This window comes from Ischnura elegans, chromosome 6 (genome assembly GCF_921293095.1).
Source record: "Ischnura elegans chromosome 6, ioIscEleg1.1, whole genome shotgun sequence".
In the NCBI taxonomy this organism is placed as follows: domain Eukaryota; kingdom Metazoa; phylum Arthropoda; class Insecta; order Odonata; family Coenagrionidae; genus Ischnura; species Ischnura elegans.
In genome coordinates, this window is record NC_060251.1 from 61,722,942 (window position 1) to 61,741,827 (window position 18,886).

The window sequence follows — 18,886 nt, forward strand, 5'->3', positions numbered from 1 at the left end:
TATTCATATGACCTTAGCCATCGACGAAGCCTCAAAAAATACTGCTACTACTACTACAATTGAAGTACCGCTGCTTTAACTCAGTTATTTTGTTTCTCCACGTACCCTCAAAAAATACAACTGCAACTACTACTATTTTAGCTACAACCACTATTTTAGCCGCCCTCGGTGGCGGCGGCGTTAACGCTTTCCAACCCAGAGCTGCTTCAGAGAGAAATTAAATTTCGAAACTTCTCTTTTAAAAAAATGTAAACATTTTCCACTAAATCATAATAGGGTGGTTTCCTATTACTTTTTATTGCCTAAATCGAAAGATTATTACTCCTGGAGTACGTATTTCACGCTTTTAGATTTTTAAATGGCTACATCTATTTTTCGCTATTAAATGAAAAGTGAAAATTTTCAAGCGCGCGAAAACGCGACCCGTAAGTATGAATGCCGGGAAATCTCTCCGTGTGACGTATTTCTGGTTCCCGCTGCCGCCCTGTGAGGTGACCTTGAGGCGAGGCTTAGCGCTGATACGACGCAGGCTGCTAGCGGGTAGCTGAGTACCATGTTGGCTGGTAGCGCTTGGCTTACATAAGGATTATTAATACCTTATCAAACGAGGAAAACTTTCCGACCTTAGCCAGTTTTAATAAGTGATTATTAACACATGTTTCCCTGAGCTCTGCGCCTCATGCATGCATTGGTAACCTCAGACGATGTATAACTCCTATCTTCTCGTATAGAAACTAGGTCCCTGTGACGTCACGTGGAGTGGCATCGCATGGGCGCCAATCTGGCCCTTTTCAAATAAGGATAAAAATGGACCATTGCCTTTCGTTTAAACCGGTATTTCTAAAACGAAATAATTTGTATATTATGGATACACTAGTGGTGGGTAACGAATCGCAATCAATGCCTTTCGTTTTCTTTGATGAAGGAAACTACCCTATTATTGTGGCAGCTACATATTTCACCATTAAGCTTTATAGCACAAAAGAACACGTAGTTTAAATATTTCCTGAATAGAGCTGAAAATGTATAAATTTTTATGTAACTTAGAACCAACATTGGCTAATAATGAGTTAAATCCTCGCATATCAAGGCATGGCCTTGGGTTCAAGTCCCGCCGGGTCATGGGTGTTTTTAAATGTTTTGTCCAATTACATAAAGCTGTCCAATTACAGTGTACATGTAAAGTTGTCCAATTACATACATTCAAATGCCGGGCGCAGAGGACCAATGTTAAAAAATTTTCATACCTGAATAAAACAATTGAAGATTGTAACAGATTGCCTGCAGAGTTATTTGAGCCCTTTCCTAGTAATGTAAAAATATTTAAGAAAAAGCTGAAAAAGTATTAATTTTTTTAGAAATTTTAATTAAATTTTAAAATTTGTACAACTGTCTAGTTGATATGTGACTTTGTGGGGATGTTGTGTTTTTCTTTTTTGTAAATACATTTTACCACCTGGTCAGTTGCCAAATTGTAACTTATGCAATAATCTATTCTCTATATATATAAAAGAAAGTCGAAAATCGTGTTAGTTAGAACACTTATAACTCGAGAACGGCTGCACCGATTTCAATGAGATTTGGTTCTTTGGATTCGTCTCAAGCGGGGTTAACATATAGGCCATTAAAAAAAGGATAATTTCACAAAAAAAATCATCTCTTTCCTATGGACATGCTTTTAGGAGTTATAGTAACACAACAATTGATAAGTCGGTCAAAACTACAAATTAAATAATTTGTTTTGTTTTTACCACTTTAATAACTGAATTTAGTAACAATATAACATTTTAATTACTAAATATATTCTAAATATTAATTAAATTGAAATTACATTTTTTAAATTTAATTCGAGCTGATTGTAAGCCCAGCCGTGGCCCAGCTCGAGTTGACACTTCACTACCGTGTTTGTAAACAAATCTCCAAGCAATTGTTGATAAACGGTAATGTCCGTGTTCCTGTCGAGGAATCGAGTAGTTTTAACTCATTTCCTTGGAATGATTGCAAATTAGTTTCAGTGAGCTCATCAACAAAGAGTTCCAGAATATGATTGATCACCAAAAGAATCAAAGATGGTTGATTTAGCGAGCAAGAACGAAGATGTGGATGACTAAAACGAGGTAAATTCAAATAGTTCGTACTCTGCATGAATTCGAATCTTTTAAATGTGTAACAAATGAAGACGAAATCACCAACTATCTATCGGAATATTTTAAGTCCTTGGACGTACCTGGCTTACCAAGGCACGATTTACAGAAAAATGTAGTTTCTGTGTTCATGATCTTTCGAAGCCTAAACCAACCATAACTATCCAACGGAACGTGTTTGGCGATTAAAATAATTGGTAATGAATGTGATTCACGCAACTTTACTCAAAGGAAAATTCAAAGGTGAGGAAGTCCTTATTCCGTAGATTCCATGATCTCAACTCATATGCCCTTTTGAGCTTAAAAGTATTCAATTTCCAATTCGTGTTGCATTCGTGATAACGATTAACAAATCGCATGGTCAGTGTTTCAGTTTTTGTGTTGTTTGTGCTCATGTACTAATTAAAACCCATGATTTTCTCATGGTCAATTTAACGTGCTATGTTTACGAGTCGATAAACCATCCTCTGTATTTCTTCCTTCGCTTCAAGTGCGTAGCTAGGATAGGGGCTTTTGGGCGCAGCTAATACCACGGGTCTGTAGGGTATAGAAAACTCGCTAAGGTAAGCGGGAAGTGTGGGGGCACTTCCCTCAGACATTTTTTAAGATAAATGGTTCAAAATAGTGGGTTTTGAGGCTGTGTGAATAGTTAAACATGTTTTGTTTGTTTGTCATCCGTCCCCCTAATATTAATAACAAAATCTTTCATTAAAAAATTCTCTAAGCTCTTGGGGGGCGGGGGAGTTTATCTCCCAAAACCTCCCCTCGCTGCGTCACTGCTTTGCTTCACTATATTTATTTAGCTTCATCTGCTTCATCTTGCGGCTGATAACAAAACAAAAACTGTTGTTTATCAGAAGGTGCTTGACGCAAGACATTAAACCCGAGTGTGTAGGGCTCACCGTGGTGCGTTTACGCATGCAGTACGTTTACGCAGTGCATTTTTTTTCCAAACAGAGATACTAAAACTGGCGCGCCTTAAGTCATTTAATGCGAATGCTGCCTCATAGGGGCTTTTCTTGCACGATTTTGAGCATCAGTCAAGCGTGGGTCTGGGGTTGTGTCAACCTCCCCCCTGAATGGGCCAAGTGTATGCAACAGACTTGGACCTAAAAACATTTTTTTTTACAGCAAATAACGCAAATAGCCAACAACTGAATGCGTATAATTTTTATTTCATGAACTGCTTTATTAAACCACAATGCCCAAAATATCTTAAGCTAAAACGTAAGAAAATTTGTTGAAAAATTCCGCGTAAACGTGCTCCGATCCACCCTATGTAGATTCAATAAAGAAAATGTCTTTCTGACGAGCAATTTTGGTACTCATTTGCGTAGTTTTATTGAATTTGTATCCTTATTTTATTATAATAAATTAAACATGATTAAAAACGATACAACCGCTCTTGATTTATAAATGGTGTAAGTAAACTGTAAGTTCATTGATTGTTAGGCGGTACGAAGTTCGCCGGGTCAGCTAGTAATAATAATAAAAATGATCGTAATTGGAAGAACCTGTGGACATTACAGACATAATTATCGTTTTTACTATTGTATTACCATAACTTTAACTCAGTCATTGACACTGCGGGCTCTTTCCATTCTACGACATAGGTTGACAAGAAAACTTGAGTCGGAGTTTTTATTTCTTTTCGAAGTGTTTCGCTAGGAAGACAGACGCGAGGCAGGCATTCATGAGTTTAAAAAAAGTGAAAGTTAAATTCTTCATGACTTTTCCGGCACTCGGTTTTCGCCTTGCCATTTTTATGATAAAAAATGCAGCAGAACCCGAAATAATGAAAAGACGTTCACCATTTCTAAAGCGTCTATTTGTAATCGTACTTCAATAAATGAATATTTTCCAAATGGGAACGATTTCAACGTCAGAGGTTACCAATCAAAAATCCAAACATCAAGCCAACCCAGGAGCGTGCGGCATAGATTAATGGCAAATTTATGATCAAAAATCTTGTCGTTTATGCCCACCTAGATATTATCTAAATACGCTCACGCTTCAGCGATCGTGCGCCACTCTCAATATCATGAAACCGTGCGAGAAAAAAAATTGTGTGGATTTACGACCGTTAATTTTAAGTAATATTTGTACACAAATTTTACAAAATTACGCAGAAATCCACTTTATTCATGGCAAGGATTTTTTAAATGGATACATATTATGTGGATTTGATTAAATTATGAGGAAAAAGTCTAAGTTTTAGCATGTATATTTAGGATAATTATGTATTCGTGAAAGAAAAAATGGAACCATTTTATGGGAAGTGCTGGTCATATAACTCCCTTTATATTTCACTGCCAAGCATTACATATCGTTATGAACCTGAAAGAGGGTGTTGAAAGTCGTAAATTCACTCAGTAGGTAGCATGACCTGAATATATTAAGTTATCAAAGCCAAGCACTTAACCACAAGTTTCTATTTCCTCTTTAGCCGACCGATGAGAATTTAACCAACAAGTTGACATCATGGTTTCCTCATCCCTCATGGTTCTCAGTAAATGAAATATAGTACGAAAAAGTACTCCATCCGTCGGTTTATGAAGATCAGGCATAAGAAGACCGAGCCGAAGACAGATACAAAGTGCACACAAGGTTGTATCTCATAATCTATTGGGAAAATACCCTTCGTCAACAACTCAACGGAAAATAATTTCTTTAGAAATATTCCACAGCAGCCACAGAATTGAAACATGATAATTATGGAACGATGGTGTCACCGATAACTGATCATATTCCGAGTAGGAATGATACCACAAGTTACATTCCTCGCAATATTTTTCCCTATATTACCAGTTAGAACATTATCAAACCAATTCAACGATTCATCGCTCCATACCGATCTTCCCCTTCTTAGAATATTTATGGAAAGATATCTCTTGCCTCTCTGTGGGATGATGCAAACTTTTTGATGAAGAAATAAAAATTCACCGAGAAAATTCCTTAGAAATCTTTCGGTACTGAATTTGGATAAATTATGTCATTAACTTGACTACTGGTCTGGGAGCCTAAAATAATACTGGTGATAACATCTTATAAAAAAAACTTGAGAGCTTGGAAGGAAATTCTTAAGCAATGGTGGAATTAAGAGTGCGACATACTTGAAGAGAAGGTTATAAATTATCGAGCAAACGCCTCATTTCAAGAGCATTACACTAATACCTCAATTCAAGAACTAATCGCAGCGGAAAAAATAGCTACCATTTTGAAGAATAAGATAAAAGGTGAATACCTCAAAAATTATTTGAAAGATAAAATCTATAAAAGAAATGAAAATCACTTTACAACAAGTACGTACATATGGTTTGAGTGTCTCATGCCTCTTTTCATATAAACGAATATTAAATCTAAAAAAAAATACTCAACGGAGTATGTTAAACCATCGTTAACATATCCTCTATCACGTACTACTTACGCAATAAGGCAATAATCATTCTGTCAAAATCAATGTATTCTGTATTGGTTGTGATGCACTTACCTATACAGTTTTTTTGCCTAATTACTCATTGTTGCAAAACTTTGAACTTTATGAAAGGAGCATAATGACTCTAATTTGCTTGAATATGTTTGTATTATCCCACGATATCCCATGAAACATTCTCTTATGTTTAGCAGGGATTCAGATACTTTTTACTAGGAAGGTGGGGGAAGAAGAAATGGCTTTAACCGTGAGTACTTTGCAGGGTTTGCCATGAAAATATTTTTTTATTCAATCCTGCCTGCTATGACTATGCATCGTCCATGCCCCAACAGGAGATTTCCGCGTAAATTTAGGGATGATACTTCGAGTGACGAAGGTATAAATGGGTCAGAACGTGGAAATAAAAAGGATTTTTAACGCCACCCATTTATTTTTAGATATAACTATATCGTAAAGGATTCATGTATAGTGCCCATGTTGTTCTTAAGGCCGTTTAAAAAAGGGGCACGTCGTTGTGCAGGCTAGCACAGAAAGTATTTTTGGAACTGCGAGAATGCGAGCGCGGAATTAAAGCAGGGGCTATTTTGCCGTCTCGCATCCATGCATTCTCGCATGTGTTCTGACAATACCCCGCTGTGCACGGCACAGTTTTGACTGCGCATAAATACGGCGCGCATACTTTAGATTGCGAAAAGACGTCCCATGTGATAAATGCCCATTTTTAGATGTTCCACACTTATACATCTACTGATAAGGAACTGAATTACATGAATCACCAAAAACGCTATTTTTCATTTAAGTTGATATAAATAATGGATATTTAAACGGAGTGCTATATATACATACATACATTGTATATCATCAAGAAGTACTGACGAGGCCCTTTATAACCATTCCGCCTCAACGTTTGGAAATCCCACTTTTGACTTCATATCTCGCTTCAAATCTATTAGCATCCCTGATACCATACTCAAAATTTCATCTCCTTTATCTTCCATCCCATACCTTTACCTGAGCTTGCATTAACCCTAAAATTATAAATGTAAAAAGGAGAGTTTTCAAAAGGAAAACTTTCGCCCGCCCGTTTTGTAAATATATGAGAAAAACGGAAAAAGCTTTGATCACCTTACACCATGACTATTGATCTTCCCTTTTGGGAAATATATAATTTTAACGTACAACATACATACTGTAGTTAAAGCTACTATGTTTTTCAAGCCCACATTTTTATTATAACAATTTTTAAAATTGTGAATGTATACGTTGAGCAACTTATTATTTGCCAAATTTTAATTGAAAGTAATAGAGGGATGGTACAATTTTTAATTTTGTAAAAAATTTTAAATTTGAGTCCTCTCTGTAAATGAGTCATGCATCCTGTTGAATCTCTAAAATCATGCTAACATTGCTCGATGATGCAAGTAATATATGTACTCAGTAATTTCTATGAGATTGAAATTCAAAAGGACAGCTGGCATATGAGAGTTCTTTTATAAGGGTTTGCTCGAAATATTCTTCCTCTTTTTCAGTGTTTCTGACAGCAAAATTACATCTGTGAAATCCTATTTCGCTAACTTCGTTTTCACATCCCACGTTTACCAGGCCAATTTTCACGATTTCATTCCATGCAGGACATACAATTAATTCTGCCTTCTTTTCAATGAACCGCGACTGAATTTCGTCCCTAAGAACCTGTTCTGGAATCGTAATCCCAACATTCCATTCTTTTGAACCTCAGCTCTCAAGCAATTACCATTAAAACATGAATTTTATGTCTGTGATTCGAGAAACCACTTCTCTGCTTTACGACTGCTACATTGTTTACTAATGTACTTACCAGTTAGAATGCAGATAGATTTCATTCATATCAAAGACAAAATTTGAAATGATAAAGATGAGTTTGTTTAAATTTCTGTTTAAATTTCGATCGAGAAACCGATAAAGGTTCCGCGGACACGGAATTGTTTAATTAAAAAGGAAAGAGCGATAATTTTTAGTAGAAAAATTTTACCCACTGGGCTCAAATAAAATGAAATTGTCTAAAATAGGGTTTCTTAATCTCTTTTCAGCAATAAACCAACGTTAATTCGTAAATTTTCAAACTATACTGGGACTAGCCACGGTGATAACTTTAAGCAGTCACCCGCAATTAACAAATTGTGCGAATAATCCACTGGGAAAAATAATCATTCGCCCGGGATTTGTTATCAATCTTTATAAATTTTAAGTCCTTCATAAAAAATGAATCAAGAATTCCGTCAAATTTTCATGAATGCTTAAGCATTCCTCGATTATGCAAAGATATGTTTAAAGTTTTCTACTTCATATTCATTTACAGCTTGAAATAATATGATGGAAAATTACACATTCGGAATTTTTGAAAACTTTCTTCAGTTTTCGGCAAAATTTTCTTGACTAGGAGTAATTGAAGTTAATTTATTAATGATGAACTATAAATTTATCGATATTCTCTCTCAGAATTCTCACAGTCTGAAGCATTAAAATAATTCATTTATTTTGTTGTGCTCTTGGAGGAATTTTAAATTTTTGTAGTAAATTACTTCGAATGATACGAATTAGAAACCTCTGATGAAGAAAAACTGCGATAGCACTCATTGATTCGGTAATTAAAAGCAGTAATATACAGTCATCGTTATTCATATATCCAAACTCTTCCATACCGGAAAAGGTTGTAAAACCGAAGCTTTGAATATTGCGGAGGAGAAATATTAACTGCATTAATAAGTATTAATCATGCTTATCAGGAAAACCTCGGGGAATACATTTCAGGCAAAAACCTTTTCCATATACTTCGCTGAAAAAGTTCTTGACAGGTTTATTGCGGAGAAAGAAGAGATTTGGAATCAACCCGCATTTATCCACGATTGTCATGATTTGAACCTGAGCCGTCAGAATGAAGAGTTGTATTTTATTCCTCCAAGCTAACCTTTCACCAGTGGATACCTGATACAAGCTTACCATTGGCTCAAAGAATAAAAAGGAGAGGTAAGCCCTGCTAAACCGCTTACCCCCATGGAGGTTTGCGTGACATTAACAATTGGTGGGGATGGAAGGATTAAAACTATTCTAAGAATAATCCAGATCATAGATTAAGGGAGGCAGCAATGGAAACATTTAGGCGAAAGAAGGGGGTTCATTGATGAGAAAAATAGAGGAAGTCAATTTCTAAATTATTGGATGTTTTAGCAATAGAAAAATGGATTGACGGACGAATTTGAAAGAACTGATTGCTGAAGGTGGTTACAGGAAAAATAATATCTGGTCGAATCATAAAAATCAATAAATAATGAACAAAGGGACTTTTTTAAAAGAAATCCTGGACTTCACCCACGTATATAACAACTAGATCCAATTCGGGCTGCTGAATTTGGTACTTGGAGCTTCTCATGGCCATTCGAATTTGTTTCTGGAAAAAAAGTATCCAACTAAAGTGATGCAGGGATTTTTGGAAAACAGCATCTGTTTTCATTTTGTAGCACAACATCGGATCGAATATTTAATAAGCATCTTGGAGTGGAGATTTTGATAAATTTTAAATTAAATGTTTTGCCGATATCTGATGATTTTTCTAATTTTTTTCTTAATTTTTTGCCTACGTTTTGGAATATTTATGCACCTTCATCAGGAATTTGAATGAAAATGAAAACATAATTTTGATACATATACAGCATAAAATGTTATAACAATGTTAATTAAAAAGAAGAGACAGAATTTTGACGTACCATTCTGATTTATTTTTCTGCCAATCGAGAGAGAAAAATGCTAAATTTATTGAATCAAACTATGAAAATATCTAACAATTTTTTTCTAACTTCGGTAAAACACGCTATAATCGCTTGTTACTACAGATATTCTACAATAGAGTCTGAAACTAGAATTTTAAACATGTAAAGGTGGATTAAATATATTCTTAATATTGAATATATAGGTCGATAAAATATGTTCTTCATTTGGAAAGCAATTAATGAATGCAGCATCAAAACTCATTCGCAACTCACTCTGATTTTAAGTTGGTAATGTACGATGACAGTACGGTGGCTTACAGCGACGCTTTTCATCGAGGTATTGAGCCCAATATAGCAGGGTCCCTGCGCCATGCCAAGTTTTTCTCTACCCTTCCTTCCATACCCTTCCCTCAAGTTGAAAGCATCTATCGGTTGCCTCCTCTAAATACCATATGTGAGTGGATTTAATGGATTAATTAATTTCTCAAACACAAAAAACGAGCTTCTTACGGAAGATCCATAGTGTGTGTTGGTGCGTCGCGCATACCTCAGCTTCTTTGGCCGAAAAATTTGCCGTGGGGGACGCAGAATTCTGAGAGAGAATGTGGCAAGAGACGGTAGCTGACAGGAGGCGTGACTCACCGTCAAATGAAACAACTTAATATGACTTTATAATACAGTCACAAGCAGGATAATTCAAGTAACTCTGAACTCTAGACTGCTTGAGCTTTGGCTTCCTCAAGAAAAATATCTTTCGAAGGACAGGGATTGTTAATTAAAAACGCTAGCCATCTGTCACGAGAAATATCAGCTGAAAATGTGGACATTACGAAATAAGTTACAAGAATTAGTAATTTACAGAGTTCACTCTTGCTACCATTTGAAGCAAGAGAACTAACCTATTCCTCATAATGTGCACAACTCCTTAATGTGCAAACAACACCTAATATTCCCATTTTAGCCCGCTATTTTTTGCATAGCAAATAAATTGTTTTAAATTCATAATTCCACATTTTTTAAACTTTCTGTCGCTTTGGAAGCGTTTTAAGATAGGTATAAATGCAAAATATAGAATTCTGGATTCATGTGAAAGAGTGTGGAGAGTGCAGTTATGAACAAAAAGGAGTTTTCCATTAAATAATTGAGCGAGCTTCTCGTGAAAGAAAATTATATCACAGTATCATTCAGTTGATTGTTTGAAAAGGTGGCCGAAAACGCCGGGAAACATCAGAAGAAATCTCGATATATCTGTAAGTATTTAAAAAAATGTACCTTTTAATTTTTTAATGGAGTAAAAAATCCAGTTTTGATTTGAAGGTAAGTGAAAAATATTTGTGACAGTTACTTGAATCTTCAGTATCTAATATGAGGTTTTTAGCACTTTCTACGTCATATGCCGTAATACTGAGGAAAAACATATGGATGGGATAAAGTCATTGAAGGATAACTCATCCATTTAAAGGATGCGTCAACTATAAATATCACTTCTAATGACAAATACAACTATTAATCCTATATTTTAAACAACCACTGTGGCACTGATAAAAAAACCAACGATTCCTGCTTTTAAAATCATTAAAATAAGAGAAATTCCATATCTTCTCGATTTTTTTATTACGAAAAGCTACCCACAAACCATCTAAACGAAAAATCACCGCTGGAATCTGAAACCGGGATCACAAGGTGGGAAACCAACACCCATCCATCGTAATAACGCGATCCTCGTACAAAAAAACCACTACACAGAAACACTTGGGATCTTCTTTCTCTGCAGCCTACTTCCCATTTGGGGTCCCTGTTCCTAACTAGTCGCCTCCTAGTCACTCTATCCTGGACATCCTTTTCTTCACTTCTCCCTCAAATAGTTCTCTAGACAGTGTCTCCATCTTCTCTTTGGTTCTCCCCTCGTTCCATTCCCTTCTACTGGCAAATTTTAATTATGTCCCCCACAAAGTCCTCATCATCATTAGTCAACAATCCTAAGATTGGTTTGACACAGCTCTCCATTTCTTTCTCCTATCCGCTAATCTCTTCATAGCTACATAAATATTCTCTTTTACATCCTTTATAACCTGTCCTATATAACTCATTCGGGCCCGTCCCTTGCCCTTTTTCCCTTCCACTTGTCCTTCAACGATTGTCTTCATCAGACCATCGTGCCTCAAAATATGGTCAACTAAGTTGTCCCTTCTTCTGCTTAATGTTTTTAGGAGGCTTCTCTTTTCTCCTACTCTCCTTAGCACTTCCTGGTTACTCACACGGTCAATCCATTTTATCTTCATCATTCTTCGGTAGCACCACATTTCGAATGCTTCCACTCTTGACTTCTCTGCTGCTGTCAACGTCCAAGCCTCGCTTCCATAGAGAAACATACTCCATATGTAGCATCTGATGAATTGTTTCCTTACTTCTATGCTGGTATTTTCAGCTGTAAGAAGATTCTTCTTTTTGTAGAAAGCCCTCTTCGCCTGCGCTATTCTACTGTGTGTTTCTTTCTTGCTCCGTCCATCGCTGGTAATTCGGCTTCCCAGGTAAGAGAACTCGTTCACCTCTTCAAGCTTATGCCTTCCTAGGTTGATGTTTGTTTTAGCCTCCTCTCTTTTGCTGCAAATTTTTATCTTAGTCTTCTTTTTATTGATTTTCAGCTGATATTTGGCCATTGTCCTTACCATGTTTGTCAACGTCTTCTTCAAATCCTTCTCTATCCTTTCTTAAAATATTTCCGAACCATTCCATCCTACCCTGTTGCACCTTTCTTGAGATCTCAACGTTTCCTGCCGTCTCCCTTATCGTCTTATTTCTAATCTTATATCTTCTCGTTTTACCCATCATCCAGCTCAGCATTCTCATCTACGCTCCATCCATTTTCTTTCCGTGAGATTTCTTAGTAGGCCAGGTTTCACTTCCATTTGTCAGTGGTGGCCGCACAAAGGTTTTAGTATCCTTTGGATATCACCTTTAAAATGTGCATATTAAAAATAAACAAAGCCAAGAATCATTTCGTGTTAAGTAGTTCACAAAAGCTACCTTTTTACAATGAGACAAATGCTTATAAACAAGGTAAGAAGTACGGTTTTGATTGGTTTAACAATAACTTATTTCATTTAATTCACACATGCATATTATGTGGGGGGTGACCCACAGATTATAGGTCATTTGTGGATATTACAAGGGCTGCTGTTTTGACATTCAATAAGCCGCAAGAATGGTTATCCTAAACATGTAAAATTTGAGGAGTGCTCAATGCATAACTTACCTCAGCGGGATAAAATGGAGCCTGCACTGATATGCAGATGGATGTGGCCAAGTTGACACTTCCCAGCATGTAGAGGGTCAGCCACTCCCTTCTGGTGAACTTTTTCTTGGGCGGAGGATGCTGGGATACGCCGTCCTCCCTCCCGTTGCAAAGGAGTCCAGACTCAGTCATTGTGCCACCAAGATACTGGACCAAAAAGAGTCTATCGCCGATGTACTTGCAATCAATTCATTTAATATCAGAAAGCATTCCAGATACGAGCCTTTGCTTCGATACCTAAGTCACTATTTGTAGAAGTTTTAGACACTTTCAGCCGACTTATATCGTTATTTCTTCAAACTATTACTTTTTCACCCAATCCATTATGTTTTTATGTATAACTTTTGATTTGTGAAGTTAATTCATCGTCCAAGGCAGATAGACTTGTTCACAATGCTAAATCTATATTTTTTATATTGTTTCTTGAATTGATAATCACTTCCTCTTCTAAGATGAACACAGAACGGTATGCACTCAAAGAAAGAAAATAATTCTGTACCTACAGAGGTTCTAATTGTTTTTCATTTCAATTATGATTTCTTTAAGTTTTCATTTGTGACTCCTGGCACAGTTATGAGTTTATTTTTCCTGTGAATCAGCTGAAACAGCTTCCACCGCCAAACTGCCGCTGCATTCGGTGATGTTATGGGGCACGGGGAGCCTGGAAAGCGTTGACTGAACAGCAATATGATCATTGGTATCTTCCTATGATCATTTGTTCATTGCTTCACTGGAAACTTGGTTGAATTGGTAGAAAAGGCTTGAATAACTCATTGGAGGTCATGGGCAAATTCTAGAAGTTCTTTTGGATCTTCTAGACTACCTTCAACACAAAGAAACCAGGAGTTTGTAGGATATTCCTTAGCACAGCTGATGTCAGAGAGCGGTCCTGAAAAACAGAAGAATGCGAATTCCAATTAAAGACACAAAATTAATGGGTTGAGGCCTAACATTATGAAAGGGATTCATTAAGAGGAATGATAAAGAAGAAACTTTGTGCTATCACATGAATATTTATTCACACGTTTATACGGCCATGGTTTCAACGTTAGACGTCATCATCAGGTGAGCACTACAGAGGTCCAACACATAATAGGGTGGTTTCCTATTATTTTTTATTGCCTAAACCGAAAGATTATTACTCCTGGAGTACGTATTTCACGCTTTTAGATTTTAAAATGACGATACCTATTTTTCGCGATTAAATGAAAAGTGAAAAATTTCAAGCGCGCGAAAACGCGACGCGTAAGTAGGAATGATGGGAAAAAGTCCGTGCGACGCATTTCTGGTTCCCCCTCCCGCCTTGTGAGGTGACCTTGATCGAGGCTCGGAGCGCTGATAGGACGCAGGATGCTAGCGGGTAGCTGAGTACCTTGCTGGCTGTTAGCGCTTGGCTTAAAAAAGGATTATTAATACCTTATCGAACGAAGAAAACTTTCCGACCTTAGCCAGTTGTAATAGGTGATTATTAAGACATGTTTCCCTGAGCTCTGTGCCTCATGCATGCATTGGTAACCTCAGACGATGTATAACTCCTATCCTCTCGTGTAGAAACTAGGTCCTTGTGACGTCACGTGGAGTGGCATCGCATGGGCGCCAATCTGGCCTTTTTCAAATGAGGATAAAATTTGACCCTTGCCATTCGTCTAAACCGGTATTTCTAAAACCAAATAATTTGTGTATTATGAATACACTAATGGTGGGTAACGAATCGCAATCAATGCCTTTCGTTTTCTTTGATGAAGGAAACTACCCTATTTTATCCCCCTTCAAGCCTGGTATAATAGCACAGATTTTTGCATGCTAACCGAATGAGCAAAAATAAATGAGACCTGAATTTTTTTTCCGCGCGTTCAAATCTCCGACTTCCTTGATGAAAGCATTTGAATGAAATAGATTATTATTTGAAAGCTCAACCAAAGAGATGTGGAGTATAGTTATGTATTTAAGCCCATGGCTGCCAATAACACAACTACCTAACCGCAACTAAATGCTGAAAATATATTAACAAAAAAATAAATCACAAAGAAAGGAAAATCGTAAATGTATCCTAACATATCGCTTTCATCTTGCCTCATCTATCAAAAGTCTTTCTAGTCGGATCTTCAACAGCGATCAGTTATGAGTGGAAACTATAACTCAAAGCTACGTGCTATATAGTACGCATCGATATTTGATGCTAGCAATTTTTTGTAAACTAAACACTTTGGCAAATAAACCCCTTCCCTATTCCGTCAAACTGTAATTTATCTTCATTTGCAAAAATATAACTTCCTCGAGTAATGCTTTGGTTTCTTACTGTATATTTTTCCTGTTTTTGAAATGAAATTCTAATTAATTCCTCCAAAAAAGCATAAGTAAATACAATAAATCTTTCTCGTGAAAAAGTTTATGTTGAACCACCGGCTTCAGAGCTTGAGAACGTATAGCTAGGTATTGAATTCATCTGTAGAACGCTTTTCATATTTGCCTAGCTACCGTTACGCTGCGATTTTTTATATCTATACCAAGAAAAAGCAGAACTTCAAACCACTTTTGATGAAAGAATTTGAAAGTAATGACAACTAATGGAATTTTACCCAGGATTAATAGCTTACACTGTAAAGATAGTGTATAAAAATATTTTACCCTGTGAAATCAATAGCGTCGATATACGTGAGAACGTTGTGCGGTTCCTAATGGAGGAGCTTGGGTTTAAAACGAGAGGAACTAATATGAATTGGAGGACAGAGAACCGAAGGTCGCACGTGGGGAACTTCGGAATGATATCTTATTAGGGAAAAAATGTTCTAACACTCATCTTCGTGACCTCGCATTGAAGAAAAGTATCTAAAAATAATCAAAACTGAAATTTAATCTGTACTCAAACAAATATACTATTTTCCAGTTGATTATATTACTTTCAATAAGCATATCCGTGATGTAATGCGGCTGCACAAAAACAAAAAGTAAATCCATCAAATTAAATATTACTGGTAAATGGAGAAAAAAATGAGAAAATACATGGCTAACGATTACAGCTCATTGCAGTACTGACACTTCTCCCACCCCATGAGTACTAGATTGAATTAGAATAAAAGTTCCAATCGATAGATATATATAGAATTTAAACAAGCGCTACCGGAGAATACAATTGGGCAACTCAGACCCATCACTTGATCTCGGACCTTACAATTTCAGACTTGTCCGCATGCCAAGAGACGTTGAAAATAGCTTTTGTTTATATTTAATTTGACTTGACGAGACAAATAAGTAGTAGAATCCATATCACGTGGTGTATTATAAATAAAGCACTAATTCCATCAAATAAATTACAAATATAGGAAACGGTAAAAATTGGTATAGGAATTAATTATGATTGAGCTTCATTAAAATCCGTACACTTCTTGCTCACCCTGAGCTTTAAATTTAACAAGAATAAAATGTCTAACCGAAATAAACAACATTTTTAAAAACGCTATCGCTGTAATCTCAAAAGAAATACATTACGAGAGAGCGCATAAAAGATGCGAAGAAAAGAAAAGCCGAATCCAACATTGATACCCCAGCATAACTATTAATGGGGAAAATTGAAGCAGTTAGCAACATAAATACCAATAAAGATTTTGCTATTAAAATTCTGACAAAATCCCGTGTTAGAGTTAACCGGAATTTAACACTTCGATCTACCTCGTTTGTTCAGAAGCTTACAATTGCTCTTGTTTATGTATACCACGAATAATACAATAGAAGATTCTCAAGTTGACCCCAAGGTGTGTTTTTACCCACCGCTCATTAAAATGGGATTACGAAAGTCGCCACTCGTGTCGCTGACAGGCAAAACGATCCGATTTTCATGGATAAACGAAGCATACCTAGTGTTTTTACCGAAATCTATACGCACGATAATATAATCTACCAAATTCATCATTTTTTCATACTATGCCTCGCACTTGCAAACACAATACATACTGTAAAATATTGGATAAAAGTGGATCGCAATGCAGTCATGGACGCGCTGGGGATATTTTTCAAAACCGATTAAAATGCGACCGAAGAGGCAACAGATATGAAACTTTTATGGAATGGAATCGGGCCTCCTCTATGCAGCCCCCTTGATACACACTTTGATCCACGAATATTACAAATGAGGATCCGCAAGTCAGCCTCTAAATGTGTTGTCACCCACCCCCCATTTAAATGGGTTTCAAAATTTGCCACTCGCGTCGCTCCGATCCGGAAAGTGATCCGAATTTCGCGGGGAAATAATTTATAATTAGGGATATTAACCGAAATTTATACACATGATGATGTGATATATCAAATGCATTACCCTTCAATGATATTCCTCGCAATGACAAATAATGTCATTTACTCAAAAATTTCAAATATTTTCATTAATCGGCAATAAAACAGGCTCGAATAAGGCAAAATATCGATTTCTATATTTTTATTGCTTTTACTTTGCCGTTAGTGAAATTCTGGGATTATACGCAACGTTGGGAGTTGTCCGCTTCAAATGAGTGATATCCCTTTTTTCTTAACTACTTTATTTTTACACTGGAATATTTGAAGTGCGACCGAATAGGCAACAGAAATCAACCTTCTATGGGATAGAATTAGGCTTCCTCTATGCAGTCCCCTTGCTTTGAGCTTATAAGTATCGCCTTTCATATTTCATGCTGCGTATTGGACGTACTACAAGTGAGCCACACGTGGTTCGCCTAACCTCCGTCCGCTGAGTTCTCCTGAGGTACACGTGCCGCAGTGGAGGGCCGAGGTCACGGAGGGCGTCCATACCATCCTCGTGCACCCATTTCCCACACCCACCCCTTCATATCCATCCCGTCTCAAGGTTCCTCCAATGGCGCTCCGGGCTCAAAAACTTTTCGCTTGGAATCGCTTTTGATGCATGGTTTCACGTGCGGGGAATGATGCGAAATAATTATCAAAAGCGTGAGAAGTCACAGTGCCATGTTTGATTGACTGTAAGGAGACATAATTTGAGAGTATGAAACTTCATACAATTTCTCGAGCGAATTTTGTCCCTGATACATCTTTACTGGCAAAAAGAAATGAAAAAATATACGTTCTATACAGTGGCGTCACTAGACATAAGCTTTAGGGGGAGGATGGGGGAGCCTAGGAGGGCGACCCCCCACCCCCCGTGGCAACATGGTGTCCGGAAAGTTTTTGAAAAATGGCATACCTGGAAATACATTATATATCATTTTGTCGCTTAAAATCTAACTTGAAACAGATGCAGTTATTACATGTCAAAACTAGACAATATTTTAAAGCATTTTTTTTTCTCTGAGTCTTTTGGGAGGATCTATCCCCCTCATCCCCCCATAGTTACGCCACTGGTTCTATACGCTTACTTCATTGACCAATATTGATCCCGAGATAATTAGAGTTATTTTAATTATTAGAGTTATATTAGAGTTATTAAGAATTAGAGTTATATTAATTATTCTCTCTGCCTGATAAGGTACAATTAATAGGTAGTTAGTTTTAGAGGCAAAGCAATTTTTTGTCATTGGTATGATACTCTTTAGATAGATAATTATTAAAAATCGCCTTTATCCAAATATAAATTTTGAATAACCCATCAAATTTTAGACTTAAAACTACGAAGGATGGGATAGTCTCAAAACTACATTATTCTTGTAAACACCAAATATTTCATAATGTATAGGCGTTACTTCGCGGCAAAGAAAACATGATGAGCTTGATTCCACTACGATAGATTTATCGCGCAAAAAGAATACAAACAACGAGTTAAATACGTAAGAATAAAAGAGCTATTTAGAGTATTCGGATAAATCCCTTAAATTTTTGCGGATTTTGAAATCAATTTCCAAAACATAGAACGAGAAGAGCCAACATATCTAATATAAAATCTTTAAAGTAAATAATATTGTCCTTAGTACAAAGTGCCCTTAGTAGGGCCCCCGTTTGATATCTTCTTATATAACATGAAGCCCCTTAACGACCACTCATTCATTCATTCATTCACGTATACAAATGTTTGGGGTGAACGAGACGAGATACGGCAAAAAGTCTAATGAAGACCCCCTCTAAAATTGTCTGAAACCCCAGGAAAAATTATGAAAACACTAAATTTACAATTATTTATCAGTCTATTCATATAAAATTGAGTGTATGGGGATTAGTTCAAAAAATGGCCACCAAATTCCAATGGCGGCACGGCAGTCATACAAGCAAACAATCATAGCAACTATTTGTTTATGCAAACAAGAGGAGCTAAACTGGGAAAGAAGATAAA

The 18,886-nt window shown here is 36.6% G+C and overlaps 1 protein-coding gene across 1 annotated transcript in view; it reads right to left on the reverse strand.

Moving 5' to 3' along the window:
• Positions 1–18,886, reverse strand: part of LOC124160835 (MFS-type transporter SLC18B1-like) — an 83,559-nt gene that overhangs the window by 16,835 nt on the left and 47,838 nt on the right. Inside the window, exon 2 of the mRNA XM_046536925.1 lies at positions 12,580–13,507. Within this exon, the coding sequence (XP_046392881.1) occupies positions 12,580–12,750 (171 nt within the window). The 5' untranslated portion in view covers positions 12,751–13,507. The remainder of the gene's footprint in view (positions 1–12,579; positions 13,508–18,886) is intronic.